The sequence below is a fragment of the Miscanthus floridulus genome, chromosome 3 (assembly GCF_019320115.1).
Source record: "Miscanthus floridulus cultivar M001 chromosome 3, ASM1932011v1, whole genome shotgun sequence".
In the NCBI taxonomy this organism is placed as follows: Eukaryota; Viridiplantae; Streptophyta; class Magnoliopsida; order Poales; family Poaceae; genus Miscanthus; species Miscanthus floridulus.
This window is the reverse complement of record NC_089582.1, coordinates 46,585,372-46,602,995: the sequence shown is the minus strand read 5'-3', so window position 1 is coordinate 46,602,995 and position 17,624 is coordinate 46,585,372. Positions and strand designations below refer to the sequence as shown.

At 42.2% G+C, this 17,624-nt stretch overlaps 1 protein-coding gene and 1 pseudogene across 1 annotated transcript; one reads left to right on the top strand and one right to left on the bottom strand.

The window, feature by feature from the left end:
* Positions 1–371: 371 nt before the first annotated feature.
* LOC136543670 (UDP-N-acetylglucosamine transporter UGNT1-like) lies at positions 372–13,590 on the top strand (annotated as a pseudogene).
* Positions 13,591–14,063: 473 nt separating this feature from the next.
* On the bottom strand, positions 14,064–16,170 carry LOC136543669 (uncharacterized). The gene is made up of 4 exons (XM_066536054.1): positions 15,870–16,170; positions 15,067–15,757; positions 14,894–14,984; positions 14,064–14,797 (listed from the first exon to the last, which is right to left on the bottom strand). Exons 1-4 carry the CDS (start codon positions 16,168–16,170, stop codon positions 14,495–14,497), a joined length of 1,386 nt encoding a protein of 461 aa, XP_066392151.1. The 3' UTR covers positions 14,064–14,494.
* Positions 16,171–17,624: the final 1,454 nt, after the last annotated feature.

Genomic DNA, 17,624 nt, shown 5'->3' with positions numbered 1-17,624 from the left:
ACAACACAACGAGGCGACGTTGCTCCGCATACAACACAACGAGGCATTCCTCTGCATATATCACATACAAATACATATCGACATACGTAGGGGTCGGCGGTTACGATCGACGTATGTAGGGGTCGGCGGTGATGGGCGTCCGGAGGCGGTGATGACGAGGCGGCGAGGGGCGTGGCCGGCGGCCGAGGCTCCTCCTCCTCCCTTCTCCTTCCTCCTCCCTTCTCCTTCTTCCTTCTCCCTTCTCCTTCTCCTCCCTTCTCCTTCTTCCTTCTCCCTTCTCTCCTCCACCTCCCTTCTCTCCTCTACTGCCCTGCTCCTCCTCTCCTCCAATCCGGCGGTTTAGGGGGCAAGGCACCAGTCCGGCGGCGGGGATGGCCACGGCGGAGCGGGCTAGGACGGCCGCGGTAGAGCGGGGCCAGCCACGGTGGAGTGGAGCCGAGGCGAGGATGGCCACGCCGAAGCGGGGCTGGGGAGGGGACGGCTGCGGCAGAGCGGGGCCGGCCGCGGCGGAGCGGGGCCAGGGCGGGGACGGCCGCGGCGGAGCGGGGACGGGCCATGGTGGTCGGGGGGCGGCGCTTAGTCGTGGCGGGCTCGGCAGTGGGGAGGAGGAAGAAGAGGGGCCAGGGCGGGCGCACAGGCTATATAAGGGAGAGGACCTTTAGTCCCGGGCGCCACCACCAGCCGGGACTAAAGGCCCTTTATTCCCGGGCCCTGTTAACGCCCGTTACTAAAGGTCACACATTTAGTCCCGGCTGGTGGTGGCACCCGGGACAAAAGGTACCGGCTGGTTGTGGCGCCCGGGACTAAAGGTTTTTGGCGGGCAGCCAAACTGCAGTTTCGCTGCCCGCCAATTCATTAGGATTTTAATATATTTCTTTTTACACAAATGATAAAAGGATAGTTAATTGCACAGAAAATTAAATAAAAGACTTAAAAATATTTTAAAAAAAATATAGATTCTATTTTGCTTTATTACACACAGGAAAATTATGTGACCTAAAGTTTTAATTTTTTTAACAAGTTTTAAAACACAATATAGTGTTTAAATTACTATTTCGATAATGCAAAAATATAGTGTTTAATTAAATTCAGAAAAACTCTTGTGTTTCGACTGGAAATTTGTTTTCACATCATTTGAACGTGACATAATCCCACCATCAAACATAAATTTGTTTTCACATCATTTCAACGTGACATAATCCCAACATCAAACATAAATTTGTTTTCACATCATTTCAACGTGACATAATTCAACATCAAACATAAATTCACAATTATTACATAATATCTCTAATATACACTATTGAACATCAATATATATATCAAGCGGGCACAGTAATGAACTTCTTCTTGACGTACGTCCCTTGGTTATGATCGCGCCGTAAACATGGAGTGTCCTCATCGTTTAGCTAGATGCTAGGGTCTTTGTTCACTGTGAAGGGTGAAATTCGGTCATCCATTTCATAATCTTCTAACATGTCTGACTTGTCTTCGATTCCGACGATGTTTCTTTTTCCTGAAAGAACTATGTGGCGCTTTGGCTCATCATTGATTGGGTGGTTGTCGTTTTTCCCTCTCTTTGGTTTTGTAGACATGTCCTTGACATAGAACACCTGAGTCACATCCTTCGCAAGGACAAACGGTTTGCCTTTGTACCCAATATTGTTGAGGTCCACTGTTGTCATTCCATACTGTTTGTCGACTGCTACGCCGCCTCCAGTCGTCTTTACCCACTAGCACTTGAACAAAGGTACCTTAAAATGAGATGCATAGTCTAGTTCCCATATCTCCTCTATGCGGCCATAGTATGTTTGCTTGTTCCCACTAGGGTCAGTGGCATCTATGCAGACACCACTGTTCTGGTTGGTGCTCCTTTTATCTTGTGCTACTGTGTAAAATATATTCCCATTTATCTCGTACCCTTTGTATGTGAGGATATGCCACGATGGCTGCCTAGCCAACAAATACAGCTCCTCATCAATACTCTCATCACCCTGACATTCTTTTCGCAACCAATCGCTGAAAGTTTCCATGTGCTGACACGTAATCCATGCTTCAGACTTCCCTGAGAACTCAGATCGGACGAGGTTCTTGTGTGTCTCAATATACGGATCTACCAAGGAGGAGTTCTGTAGAACTATGTAGTGTGCTTTATTGAAATAATCATCACCCTTACCAATATATGTTTTCTTCCCTAGTGTCCCCTTTCCACTTAGTCTCCCCTCATGTTGCAATTCAGGAACACCAATCGGGTTAATATCGGGAATGAAGTCAACACAGAACTCAATGACCTCCTCTGTTCCATAGCCCTTGGCGATGCTTCCTTCTAACCAAGCATGGTTGTGAACATATTTCTTTAGGATTCCCATAAACCTCTCAAAGGGGAACATGTTGTGTAGGAACACAGGACCAAGAATAGTAATCTCCTTGACCAGATGAACTAGGAGGTGTGTCATGATATCAAAGAAGGAAGGAGGGAACACCAACTCAAAGCTGACAAGACATTGAACCACATCATTCTGTAGTTTCGCTAGATCTGTTGGATCGATTGCCTTCTGAGAAATTGCATTGAGGAATGCACATAGCTTCACGGTGGCTAGACGTACATTTGGCGATAGAATTCCTCTTAATGCAACTAGAAGCAATTGAGTCATGAGCACATGGCAGTCATGGGACTTTAAGTGTCCAAATTTCTTCTCTGGCACATTTATTATACCCTTTATATTCAAGGAGAATCCAGACGGTACCTTAATTCTATCTAGGCATTCAAACAAGATGTCCTTCTCTTCTTTGCTAAGAGTGTGGCTGGTAGGACTTATGTACTGGCGTCCATCATCTGTCTTCTCTGGATGCAGGTTGTCTCATTCTTTCAAACACCGCAGGTCCTGTCGTGCTTCAATTGTGTCCTTAGGCTTCCAATACATGCCCATGAAGCCTAGCAGGTTCACATAAAGATTCTTCATCAGGTACATCACGTCGATCACGCTGTAGACCTCTAGGACTTGCCAATAGGGTAGCTCCCAAAATATGGACCTCTTCTTCCACATGGGTGCGTGCATGCATTATATCCCTTGTTTGATTGTCCTGAAAGATTACTTAGAGCTGGCCAATCATTGATTGTTACGAACAACAATGCTCGCAGGTCAAAGTGCTCCTGCTTGTGCTCATCCCACACGCGTACACCTGGCTTGTTCCACAAAAGTAGAAGTTCTTCAACTAGTGGCCTCAGGTACACATCGATGTCGTTGCCAGGTTGCTTTGGGCCTTGGATGAGCACCGGCATCAAAATAAACTTACGCTTCATGCATAACCGGGGAGGAAGGTTGTAGATACATAGAGTAACAGGACAAGTGCTGTGACTACTGCTCTGCTCCCCGAAAGGATTCATACCATCCGTACTTAAAGCAAACCTTAAGTTTCTTGCGTCACTTGCAAACTCGGGGAATTCTCTATCGACTGCTCTCCACTGGGACCCATCAGCAGGGTGTCTCAACATATTGTCTACCTTACGGTCTTGTTTGTGCCATCGCAACAACTTTGCACAGTCTCTGTTTCTAAAAAGGCGTTTCAAGCGTGGTATTATAGGAGCATACCGCATAACCTTGGCAGGGATTTTCTTCTTGGGACATTCACCCTCAACATCACTAGGGTCATCTCGCCTGATCTTATACCGCGATGCGTGACATACAGGGCATGCATCCAACTTCTCGTACTCCGTGCCAAGGTAGAGGATGCAGTCATTAGGACATGCATGTATCTTCTGGATTTCTAATCCTAAAGGGCAGACTACCTGTTTTGCTTCGTACATAGTGCTGGGCAATTCGTTATCCTTCGGAAGCATCTTCTTTTGGATTTTTAGTAACTCCGCGAATCCCTTGTCAGATATACCATTCTTTGCCTTCCATTGCAGCAATTCCAATGTGGAACCTAACTTTTTCTGCCCCGCATCACAAGTTGGGTATAGCAATTTCTTGTGATCCTCTAGCATGCGGTCGAACTTGATCTTCTCCTTTTCACTTTCGCATTCTCTTTGTGCGTCACGAATGGCCTGACCAAGATCGTCAGCGGGCTCCTCCTCTGCCCCTACCTCTTCTTCAGCGGGCTTCTCCTCTGCCCCCACCTCTTCTTCAGCGGGCTTCTCCTTTGCCCCCACCTCTTCTTCAGCTTCCCCCATTGTAGTATCATTGAAGGCACCATATTCAGCAAAAATGTCATCATCGCCCCATTGTTCTTCTTCACCTTCTTCCATTACAACTCTGGTTTCTCCGTGCTTCGTCCAACAAATATAGTTTGACATGAAACCCGACTTGAACAAGTGTGAATGAAGAGTCTTTGAGTTAGCATATTCCATCATATTCTTACATATGGCACATGGGCATCACATGAAACCATCGCATTTGTTTGCCTCGGCTGCACGTAACAAAGAATGCACGCCGTCCATGAACTCTTGGGAGCGACGATCAGCATTGTATATCCAATGCCGACTCATCTACATTACATGACATAAATATCGTATTAAAACCTAGAACATAATTAGTTAATTATACAACATGCATACCACCACAAAAGCTATAAATTTAAGAAAGCCTTGCTACAATGTAGACAATCCCAACTACCACTAAAAACACTAAAGCTAAAATGCACTTCAGCAGCGCAAGGATTTTGTGACCAATCCCAACTAAAACAGACAGATCCCCTGTTTGTTCAACATCTTTGGGCTTCTTCAGCTAGATCACTGCCTCATTAGCCGCCATATCTACCTGTTGTGCAAGATATTTTTGCACGAGTTCAACATACTCTTCCTCCCAGTAGAAGCCTGAACATCCAGTGCCATCCCACTGAAATTAAAACAGAAAATTAGAACTTTAATCACAACCATCATGAAAATAGGTATAAACTAACCATAGTCATTAAATACAATAAAATAACTCACATTGCGATCCGGACACTTGTAGAAAATGCGACCCTTGTTGGGACCCTCCTTCTTCACTCGGTACTCCATCACAATCTTCGTCTCATCACAACACTTGCCGCATGCAATGAGTGGGAGGCCCGGCCTAAATCGCTTTTGAAACCCATGAGAGGCCGAGGACCCGGAAGCAGTTGCCATCTACTCTCTATACTCATTTTTTAATACACTATAAATTTCTCATTTTATAAACAAATAAAACTAAAAAAACTCTAAAATTCTCTATATCTCTAAACAATGAAGTGTGCTATGCATGCTACAAATGAACGGTGAATACTAGTTTTTAATAGCTACTTTAACCTTCCTTCATGTAAATATGCAAGCTTGAAGTGATTTTGAGCTCAAATTGCTTACAAATGAAAAAAACCACAATAAAGAACCATATATATATAGTGAACAAAATGAGATAAGAAAATGGTGAAACATGAGAGTATGAAGTTGGTAACCTTTAGAACCGAAGAATCGACGGAGGAATCAAAGAAATCGATGGAGGAATCGAAGAATGGATGGAGAAAGAGCAAGAACACTGCTTAAATTTGAACTGAAGCTCTCGGGTGGGCTCAGGGAGGAAGAAGATGGCCAGTAGGATTTATAGGGGGGACCTTTAGTCCCGGTTGGTGGATCCAACCGGGACTAAAGGTCACTTTCTAGTCCCGGGCCATGCCACTAGCCGGGACAAGAGCTTTACTCCCGGTTGGAGCCACCAACCGGGAGTAAAGGTCGACCTTTAGTCCCGGTTGGTGGCTCCAACCGGGACTAAAGGTCCCCTGCCACAACGGCCTGGCGCAGAAGTCATTGGCAAGGACCTTTAGTCCCGGTTGGAGCCACCAACCAGGACTAATGGTCTCTCTAATCCCAGGCGCAATATTTCCCGGGACTAGAGCCTGGTTTGGCCCTTGGATCAAAGGTCTGTTCTCTACTAGTGAAGTTCAATTATGAGCTATTTACTCATAACATGTACAAGTTTTCTAACTTAAATTTGTCACTGCTCCAGGTTGGTGACCGATACTTCACTGACGTGGTATACTTAAATTTGTCACTGCTCAATTAAATGTTTCTGATGAATCTTATTATCCAAATCAGATTATATGGTAGTAAATACCAAGTCTCTTGGATTTTAATTTTACATGCCATGGCCTAAAAGTTGGGACAAATACCTTTGTAATAATGTAGCACAATTATCTCTGTTCTGCTAGTTTGTGAAGCTGCAACTGCAATGTTGTGCCATTGGGTTTGTAAGTTGTCATCCCCAGCACAATGTTTAAACTCACATTTGCTTTCAATATGAATTAGTTCCTGATTTGATCATTAATTCATTTTTGTTATTTGAAATTCATTGTAGTCTGTTTCGTCTGAGTCTCATGTCCTGAACGGATTAACAGTAATTTGTTGAGGACTTGGTGGGATCCTCATTTATAGTGGTAAATTGGAGGAGCTGGTAAAATTCAAGCCCAACATCTATATTTTCAAATATCAACAAATACCACTACACAGTTCTAAGAGTTTTATTTCATTAAATGCATTTATGCCCTTGGCAGTGTCAAACATAAGTATTTGAACACATTATCGATTTTGTATAAGCCTTTGATTATATGATTATATTTGTTTCATCCAGTAGTAATAGGTTTCTGTACATACTACTGTACCTATACCCAGTAATAGGATACAACATTTGTTATGCTGAACATTTTCAAAACTTGGTACTGTTGTGAATCTATAATGTTCCACTATCTGGTTGTTAACCAAGCTTTTTATCAGTGTGGCTTTGATTGTATTTGGTGCATTTGTTGCTGGAGCTCGAGACTTGTCATTTGATGCTTGTGGGTATGCTATTGTCTTTGTGGCCAACATTACGACAGTTGTTTATCTTGCTACTATCAACCGTATAGGTAAAGCAGTTTCCTTTCCAACATATAATGTTCTTTGACCGTACAAAATCCTTCTGACCAGATGTTCTTTTTCCTCCCCTAGAAAAATCTAGTGGCCTCAATAGCTTTGGCCTGATGTTGTGCAATGGTATTATTTTGATTGCCCTTTTTTCTTCTCGAACACTATTTGATTGCTCTTAACTTCAAATCAATCTTCTTATATCTTACCATCTTATAACCTGTTACTCAAGCACATGAGCACTACCTTGTGTGTAGTCACAGAGACTCACTCTCACCCAAGTCAAGTTTTGCTGGTGCTGATAATTTTGATAATACCACCCTCTAGTCCTTTAATATCATTTATCATGTTCTAATTTAGCAACAATTATCCATAATACTATTACGATGACCTATTGATAGTGCCTCCAGTTTGAAACCTCAAAATTCTTTCATTCAGTCCAATTAGTAGTGTATAGTATAGCTGCTGTAGATGATCTTCAGGTCACTTTACATGATAATTTGTTTATTTTTCATACTAATTTAACACTCAAAACAGGTAGACAACGAAATAGTGAGTAATGTCAAGTCACTACCGGAAACAGGAACTTTGCCGTGTGCTACACGCACTCGGCAAAGATCAAAAAACACTCGGCAAAGGCTTTGCTGAGTGTAACACTCGGCAAACAGCACACGGCATCTACAGTGTCGGCAAACAGCTATTTGTCGAGTGTTTTTTATCGCGCACTCGGCAAATGGTCTACCGAGTGTCAAATTTGACACTCGTCAAAAAAAATGGTTTGCCGAGTGTTTTTCCAAAATACACTCGGCAAATGATTATTGTTTGCCGAGTGTTTTTGGGAACACTCGGCAAACCAATTTTCCAAAGAAAAAAAATATTTTTTTCTCAGCACACCACGCCGCCCGCCGCCACCACCATGCCGCCGCTCCTGCTCGATACAGTCATGAACACACTAAGCCCTTGTTTAGTTCCACTCCAACTTCCAAAAAGTTGCTACAGTACCTGTCACGTCGAATGTTTGCGGTCCGTGTATGGAGTATTAAATGTAGACGAAAAGAAAAACTAATTGCACAGTTTGGTGGGAAATTACGAGACGAACGTTTTGAGCCTAATTAGTCCATGTTTGAACACTATTTGCCAAATAAAAACGAACGTGCTACAGTAGCCCCAAAATCCAAATTCATGGAACTAAACAAGGGCTAACAGAGAAGAAGCAAGAACGAACAGAATGAAAAGGAGCGACCAAAAATCTGATGAAAACCAAGCTAAAACTCCATAAAACGCTCCCAAATTTTGCACAGATGCAATTCTACCTAGCACGAACCTATTCCCCAAAAATCATTGCCCGGGATTGACCCAAACTCTGGGAAATTGAGATCAAACTCAAGAACGAAAAAAGGGGAAAATTGGAAACACAGTGAACGAATTTCATAGCTTCGATTTAGGAATCCCAAAGGACAACTGGAGGATTCAGGCCTCCATTCCCAATCCAAAATCACAGGTGAAACGAGCAGAGGCAAATCGAGCGATAGCAGGCGAGCGACTCCGGGCAGGGGCGAACACCGTTTGGCTAAGCGGGATGGACGAGATGCTCGACGCCTGAGGCCTGCTGCTGAACACTCGGCCACTGGTGAGTGCTCCCTGCCTGCTGGTGGTGACTGGAGACAATTCCGGTGGCCTGAATCAAGACCTGGTGCACCACGATGTCAAGCACAGGGCAGAACAGGAGGGAGAGAGGCTAGCTGCTAGCCACGAGCACCCACAGCAAGAACCGCTCAAGTGAGCTCGCTTGGTGCCTGAGCACTTAGCGCTGGTAGTGCTGCCGCTGGGCTGCTGGACAGCTGCTCCTGCTCGATACAGTCACGAACACACTAACAGAGAAGAAGCAAGAACGAACAGAAGAAAAAGGAGCGACCAAAAATCTGACGAAAACCAAACTAAAACTCCATGAAACGCTCCCAAATTTTGCACAGATGCAATTCAACCTAGCACGAACCTATTCCCCAAAAATCATTGCATGGGATTGACCCAAACTCCGGGAAATTGAGATCAAACTCAAGAATGAAAAAGGAGAAAAAAATAGAAACACAGTGAACGAAAATCACAGCTTCGATTTAGGAATCCTAGAGGACAACTTGGAGTCGAAGACTCGGATGGAGTGGTGGGGCTGGCTGGCGTGGTGGTGGTGGTGGCCGGTGGGGGACTTGGAATGGACTAGAGGAGGGTGGAGTGGAGAGGCGGGCAGCAGAGACGTAACAACGGAGACTTCCGGGCAGCGCCAGTCCTATCATTTCGAGGGCCCCCTGGTGAACTCGTCGCGATGGCCCCTCTAGACCATAAAATTTTAGAATATATAGACTAATTTTACTTGTATAGGGAAAGCAAATCCAATAATATATTTTTAATTTAATATGTCTGATAATTATCAAGAGCGAGGAACAACGTAGACTAAAAGAGCAATATATTTGTACTTCTAGAACTAATACGATTAACTTAAAGAAGAATAGAACTCCATCATATCTACTGCTTCTTATAAAAAGATACTTCTTCGGGCATTTCTTGATGCAAAATCATCAATGACGGTATCGAGATCAATAGTGTCTAAGATATCCTTCTCGATGGTGCACATAGCCAAGCCATTTAACCTTTCTTGTGACATAGTTGATCTCAAATAGTTCTTCAACAACTTCAATTTTGAGAAACTTCTTTTGGCCGAAGCTACAATCACAGGTACAGTTAAAAGAATTCGATAGGCAACTGAAATATTTGGATAGCAATCTGCATCCATAACAAACATCAGAATCTCTGGCGCTGACATCAAAGAATCTGGCAAAGTCACTTGCAACACCTTTAATTCTGAAAAAAAATCATTGATCTCAACATCGGATGAGTTATCATGAGAAAATTTTTCCACAAAAATCTTGCAGCGTAACCAAAGATCAGCTTCATCCAAGGATTTCAAATTTTCTGAGTTGAACAAGAACCCAAAAACATTATCAAATGCTGTCATCTGCTCAAATCTACTAGTCAATGAAGCAATTGCAGAATCAATCATAACTAGGAAGTACTCTCTTCTAAAAGAGTCCACAACAGACTGTTGTATTTCCTCGTCTTGGTCATCTTGTTCATCAAAATGTTTCTTTCTTTTTCGTTGACGTTTTGTAGGAAATATTGGCTCTATATCCAATTCAGATGCAATGTTTTTTGCTGTATCCATACTAGAAGTGAAACCTTCATCTCTATACTTCTTAAAATATGATATGACACCTTCAATGTGTTTGAGAGTAGCATCTATACTCACAATTTTAGATTGCAACTTCTTGCTAACCTTATTTATAGAGAATAAAATATCATGCCAGATAACCAAACCAACTATAAATTCAAAATTCTCAAGTGCACTCACCAAAGATTGACATTCACTAACTGCCATTGGGTCATCAGTTGAAGCCTTCTCTAGCGCTATTAAAGCTGATCTTATTTGAGGAGTTTGGAATCTGATAGCTTGAACACTTTTTATTCGGCTTTCCCAGCGAGTATTAGACCATGACTAACTGTCAATCATGGGACATTATCAACCAAAATCTTCCACCTTTTGGTAGATTTTGCAAACAGGGTGTATATACATTGGATAATGCCAAAAAAAGAAATAGCTTGCCTGCAAGATTTCAAATATCACAAATAGTAAGATCCCAAATAATGGCATATTATATGAAAACAATATATAACATATAAAAGAAATAATAGTTTACCTGCAAGATTTTCCATATCACAAAGAGTAAGATTCAGACTATGACATGCACACGGCATATATAGTGCTCTTGGATTAATTTCAAGCAAGCGCGTCTGAACACCTTAGTGTTTCCCCTTCATATTTGAACCATTATCATACCCTTGACCTCTCACATCATCAATATTCAAACCAAGAGAGACCAATGCACTCTTTAATTCATTAAAAAGACCCAATCCTGATGTGTCATCAACCTTCAAAAACTCTAAGAAGAACTCCTCTACCCTTGGAACATTCCCCGATATATTCACACACCTAATAATTAGAGTCATTTGTTCTTCATGGCTCACATCTGGAGTACAATCTAAAATCACAGAAAAGTACTTGGCATCCTTAATGATCTTTAATATAGTTTGTTTTACACAATATGCAAGAAGAGAAATCATCTCGTTCTGAATTTTATGCCCAAGGTAATGATGATGAATCTCACTATTTTGAATCCGCCTAATATGGTCTTGCATCACAGGATCAAATTCACCCATCATTTCAACTGTGCCCAGAAAGTTACCATTGTTAGCTTGATATAGTTTCTCATTTTGCCCTCGGAAAGCCAAATTATGTTTAGCAAGAAACTTGACAGCAGAAACGACTCTTACTAAAACTTGTCTCCAACGCTCTCTCTCCTTTGCAATTTCTCGTTGCAAATCATCATCAATTGTTTTATTTTTGCTCAACCTCAGCCTAAGTTCATTCCAAGTATTCATGTTTCTTATATGCTCAACACTATTCTCATGTTCCTTGAGTCTTAAACTAAGATGTTTCCAGTCCCTCAATCCATCATGTGCTACCAAACTTTTGTTCTGGTCTGATTTGAATAATTTGTAGCAAAAACAAAAAACTTTGTCCACATGTTTAGAGTAAACCAACCATTTTCTATCAACCACCTCACCATTGCTTAACTTTCTAAAATAGTAAGCATATGAAAAATGTCTATTGTGAGCATCTACAGGGAACTCAAGATTCAATTCTCTCACTAGTCCTTTTTCAATCAAAATATCTCTACCCTTATTATCAAGATTCTCCCAAGTTCTGGGATCAAAGACATCATGAATAGAAGGTTGCACATCATCAATTGAATTTTCATGTTGAGAGGAAGGCTATAAATTTTCATTCTCTATAGCATCAACTTGTTCACTTAAATTGTCATTAACTTGTTGTTGTTCTTCTTCTTGATTATTAGGTGCATCTATAGGGTTGTCATCACGCACAACACTACTTGAAGCTGAAAAAAACTTATCTAAAGCACCTTGTTGTGACTGAACAAACTGTTCTTCTTGTCTTTTCCGTTTTCTTTTCGCAGCCCCTGACAAATGTTTCTTAGGTAACATTCTAAAATTCTTACACCTGACCTAAATTACAAGAAAAATATGACTATATGAGTACAAAGTACTAGATAAAATTTGAACAAGGAAAAAAACCCTAGGGCCTATACAATTTAGACATGAACTGATTGAGAACCAAGATTCATAAATCACAGAAAGGGCAGAAGGCAATAACCAAGATAAATCTTCAGATGTCGTCGACTCGTCGTCCTCGTCGAGCCCTGCCTCGGGCCCTCGGCTGCCTCGCGTGGTGATCACTCGATCGGCACTACATCTCGCCATTTGCGGAAGTCTGTGCGGGGCTGCGTCTGGATCGGCGCTGCGTGCCTGCGTCTCGCCGTTTGCGGACTGTCCTAGTCCTGGAAGTCTGAGCGGCTCGAGTCGATCGGCCATCGGCGGAAGTCTATGTGAGTGCGTGGTGATAAAAAAAGGGCAGAAAGACAGAGGCCGACGGCTCCTGGCCTCCTGCTGAAAAGAGGCCGATGGGCCTGCAGACCTGCCTGCAACGTTGCAAGTCTGGGCTTCGTTTTTTTTTACACTATATATTTGGGGTCTTATACACTTCATACTTGGGCTTGGCCCCCATCCTGGCTGGGCCCCCGGCCATCGCACCTCCTGCCCCCCCTTAGGGCCGGCACTGCTTCCGGGGTGCGTGAGTTATAGTGCTGGAGCTTTGCCGAGTGTCCTAGATCTGGCACTCGGCAAAGCAGTGTTTGCCTAGTGTCCTAGATCTAGACACTCGGCAAAAAAAATTATTTTTTTTCTTCTTCTTTTTTTCCAGAAAAAATATTTTTTTCTTTGCCGAGTGTCCTAGATCTAAGCACTCGGCAAAGTTTTTTTTCATTTTTTTTCTTCTCCTTCTTTTCCAGAAAAAATATTTTACTTCTTTGCCGAGTGTAAAAAAAACACTCGGCAAACCCCATCTTTGCCGAGTGTTTTTTTTACACTCGGCAAACCTCCTCTTTACCGAGTGTTTTTTTTTTTGCCGAGTGTTTTTAGCGCAGCACTCGGCAAAGAACTTGTTTGCCGAGTGCCCGAGAAAATACACTCGGCAAACATAAAAACACTCGGCAAATTTAACATTTCCGGTAGTGAGTAGTATTCCATTATATCATGTAATGTTAATAAAGTTATGAATGTCACTGATAATGAAATTTCACTTGTAGGCTGTGCTGCTATTTTCGTGCATCTTAGCATTTCTACTGAACTACACTATCTTCTGGAACACAATCCTGAATTCTGCACTCACACAATCGATGTGTGGAAACTTGAAGGTACAGCTGCCATCCAGTTATTCCACTCAACCATATAGGCCAACATACAAACCATTTTTGAGTAGTGATATTCATGTTACGCTGTTTCTGCAGGATTTCTTCACCGTTGGAATTGGTTGGGTGCTATTTGGTGGCCTTTCCTTTTGATCTTGTAAGTTTTGGGGCTTGTTTCTTATGCGCCACTTATGTTTGTATAACCTCCCGTGAATACTGAACCCCAGTTTCGTATGCAGCTTAATGTTATCGGTCAGGGATTAGGGTTTCTGGGCTCTGGATTGTATGCCTACTGCAAGATCAAAGGAAAGTAGATGATGATGTCTAGTGGGATCGACTGGGAGTAGACGTTGGGTGTCACTTATTTTGTTCTGTTTGCTGGAGTAGAACTTCTGTACTAAGAGTGTTTTGTATGACAGCAATTAAACTTAAATATGCTGAGAAAAAAAATTCTTTGGAAAATAGGTTTGCCGAGTGTAATTTCCAAAAACACTCGGCAAACAATAATGGTATGCTGAGAAAAAAAAAATTCTTTGAAAAATAGGTTTTGCCGAGTGTAATTCCCAAAAAGACTCGGCAAACAATAATCATTTGCCGAGTGTATTTTGGAAAAACACTCGGCAAACCACTTTTTTTGCCGAGTGTCAAATTTGACACTCGGCAAACCATTTGCTGAGTGCGTAATAAAAAACACTCGGCAAATAGCTGTTTGCCAACACTGTAGATGCCGTGTGCTGTTTGCCGAGTGTTACACTCGGCAAAGCCTTTGCCGAGTGTTTTTTGGTCTTTGCTGAGTGCCTGTGGCACACGACAAAGTCACTGTTTCCGGTTGTGCAACGTAGCTAGTGCAACAACTCCATCATCAATGTAGGTCTCATCGTCTTCATCATCTTCTGCATCAAGTAATGCCGCGTGATCTGATTCTGGAACAGATTGGGCAATCGCCTGGTTAATAATAGAGGCATCACCACTAGAGCCTTCCATGTCTGATCTCCTCCAATTTGTCAAATCCATATGTAGACGAAATGCATTATTCATGTCTTGCACTCCCACGTCCAGTAAGCTTATGTCGCTCTCGTCTTCTGTTGCTTCTGGCATGGCAAACAGATTCCTAGGCTTCATTGCAACAACACTGCACCAACGCGGCTTGCTTGGGATTTCAGCATAAAACACCATTTCAGCCTGTGTTGCCAGAATATAGGGCTCATTGGTATATCGATAACGACTAGTGTCGAGCTCTATAACCCCATATTCATCCTTATTATATCCTCTGCGCTGGTACATCATACCAGTCACACTGAAACAATACAACTTCCTTTTGGTTGGCAAAATCAAGAGTGATAATTTTTTGAAACACTCCATACCATGCCATATTGCCGGTACTGGAATCACCCTTCACATAAACACCACTATTTCTTGTGGTCAGATTTTTCTCAATAGAAGCGGTTCGGAACAGGAAACCATTGATAAAGCATCTATTGAACACGCAGGCTCGAAAGTCCGGTCCTTTAGCAAGGAAATATAAGAGGTCACTATTTATGCCTTCCTCCTGTTGCTTCCTGATCTGCAAAACACAATTTCATAATACAAGTGGCAGTGAATAACATATGTCGTCTTGTCACCATTAAGACTCAAAAATTAAAATTAATTAATTACTCACTTTGCGCTCAAACCAGTGTACAAATTGTTGCTCCTTGTGTCGTTTGTTAAGGTTTATTGTACCTTCTTTCCTGAGGTCGTCCATATGCTCACTGCATTGTAAACACAGCTTCAAATAATTAGTAATTGCTAAAAGAAATCCTAAAATTAATTATGTTATATATTGCAACTTACTCAATCCATGGTGAAACCTCATCACAGTTAGTTATGATGTAGTGCCTCATCTTGAGTAAGTCTTCTGTAGAAATTTCCTCCATTATAAATCCTTTCTTGCTATAATCAATTGCGCTAAATATGCTGAGCCCAGATGGTGGCTCATTCACTGCGGCACTTTCATGACGATCAAATTGATTCAATTTGGTGTCAACGTCTTCCAAGAAACGAGCACAAAAGGTCAAGCATTCCTCGGAGATATATCCCTCGGCTATTGAACCTTCAGGATGTGCTTTGTTCCTCACATAGCCTTTTAGTGTACGTAAGTACCTCTCAACTGGGTACATCCATCTATAGGTCACTGGACCTCCTAGTTTAGCCTCTTCAGCTAGGTGAACCGGCAAATGCATCATGATGTCAAAAAATGCAGGTGGGAATATCATCTCAAGGCGACAAAGAGTCTCTTCGATTGAACTACTAAGCTTATCAGGATCTGCCTCCACTAGCTCCTTTGAACAAATTCCATTGAAGAACCGACTAAGATCAATCAATGGGATCACAACATCTTGTGGCAGAAGGCTGCGTACAATCAATGGTAACAGCTTCTGTAGAATAACATGGTAGTCATGAGTTTTCAGTCCACTAACCTTACAAGCTTTGACGTCAACACATCTCTTTATATTGGAGGCAAACCCATCAGGCATCTTCACTCCTAGAAATTTGCAAAAAAAAAAAATCCTTCTCGTCCTTAGATAATTTGTACAAAGCTGGTGGCATAGTATATTTATTATTCTCCATCACAAGATGTTGATCCTTCCTCATACCAAGATGTTCCATGTCAAGATGGGCCTTCTCACTGTCCTTGCATTTACCATCAATTTCAAGCAACGTACCCAAAATGCTCTCACAGATGTTCTTCTCAATGCGCATCACATCCAAATTATGCCTTATAAGCAATGAGTCCCAATAAGGCAATTCAAAGAAAATACTCTTCTTCCTCCAATTGTGCCATCTATTTTCTTCTTCATGTTGCTTCCTCTTTCTTGTCGTTTTCCCAAAAATGGCTTGATCAAAACATTCAAACTGTTCCTTCACTTGTACACCAGCCAATGATTCAGGAGCCATCCTTGTTTCCACTTTGTTATTAAAGCTTATCTTATTCCTGCGCCACCTATGTTTCAATGGAGAACTCATAAATTTTAATAATAAAATGAATAGGCAACAACAAAAGCATTTCAGCCAAATGAAATCTTACCTATGTTTCGTTGGCAAAAAGCGGCGATGTCCCATGTAGCAATGTTTCGAGACGTATTTCAGCCACAAGAAGTCTGTATCCTTGTTGCAATATGGACATGCAAACTTCCCTTTGGTGCTCCAACCAGATAACATTGCATATGCAGGAAAATCATTGATTGTCCAAAGTAGAAGAGCATGTAGAGTAAAATTCTTCTTTAGCTTGGCATCCTATGTTTCAACACCATCTGTCCACAGCTCCTTTAGCTCATTGATGAGGGGACGAAAGTATACATCAATATTGTTTCCAGGAGATTTTGGTCCTGGAACCAGCATCGACATCATCCAATAAGGTTGTTTCATACACAACCAAGGCGACAAATTATAAGGGATTATGATCACAGGCCAAGTGGTATCTGTTGTACTTAACATCCCAAATGGATTGAATCCATCAGATGCCAGAGCTAGCCTAACATTACGAGGATCATCTGAAAACCACTTGTACTTGTCATCCACGTGCTTCCATGCCGGGGAGTCTGCAGGGTGACGCATTCTGCCATCACGGGACAATCCTTCCTTGTGCCATCTCATCTCTGATGACGTGGTCTCCCTCATATATAATCTCTGCAGCCGAGGAATTAGTGGGAAATACCATAGGATCTTACGTGGAACACGCTTCTTTCGCGTACTACCAGTGTCACTAGTATCATCACCCTTTGCAGCACCATCATCCTTCGACCTAGACTCACCACATGTTGGACATGTATCCAGTTTTTCATTTTCCTTCCAAAATAATATGCAATCATTCTCACAAGCGTGTATCTTTTCATAGTCCAGACCAAGCTCTTGAACTACACTCTGCACTTTCTCCAACGTGTTTGGGACACAGTGGCCCTCAGGTAGCACAAGTGAGAACAGACTTAGTATGCTCCTCAAGGCAGTGTTACTAATACCATGCATGCACTTAATATGAAACAATGTCACAATAAAAGAAACCTTGGTAGCCTCCTTGAAACCTAGATACAATTCCTGTCTTGCCTCCTCTAGTAATTTATAGAACTTCTTGGCACGCTCATTTGGCTCTTCATCTGGACCTTGGATGATGTTTCCATGTATAGTAGCCCTGATTAGTGTTCCAATCAGCTCAGTCCCATGATCAACGTCGTTACCTCCTTCTTCATCATCGTGTACTGATCCTTCAAGATTAGATGGGCCGCCTTCATCACTTGGACCACGCGTTCTCCTTCGGAGATGAAACTTTCATCAAACCGATAAGCAAGAGCGTGTCGGTGAAGGTCACGTCGCGGTTTGTAAACCATGCATCGACATCTAGAACACGGACACAA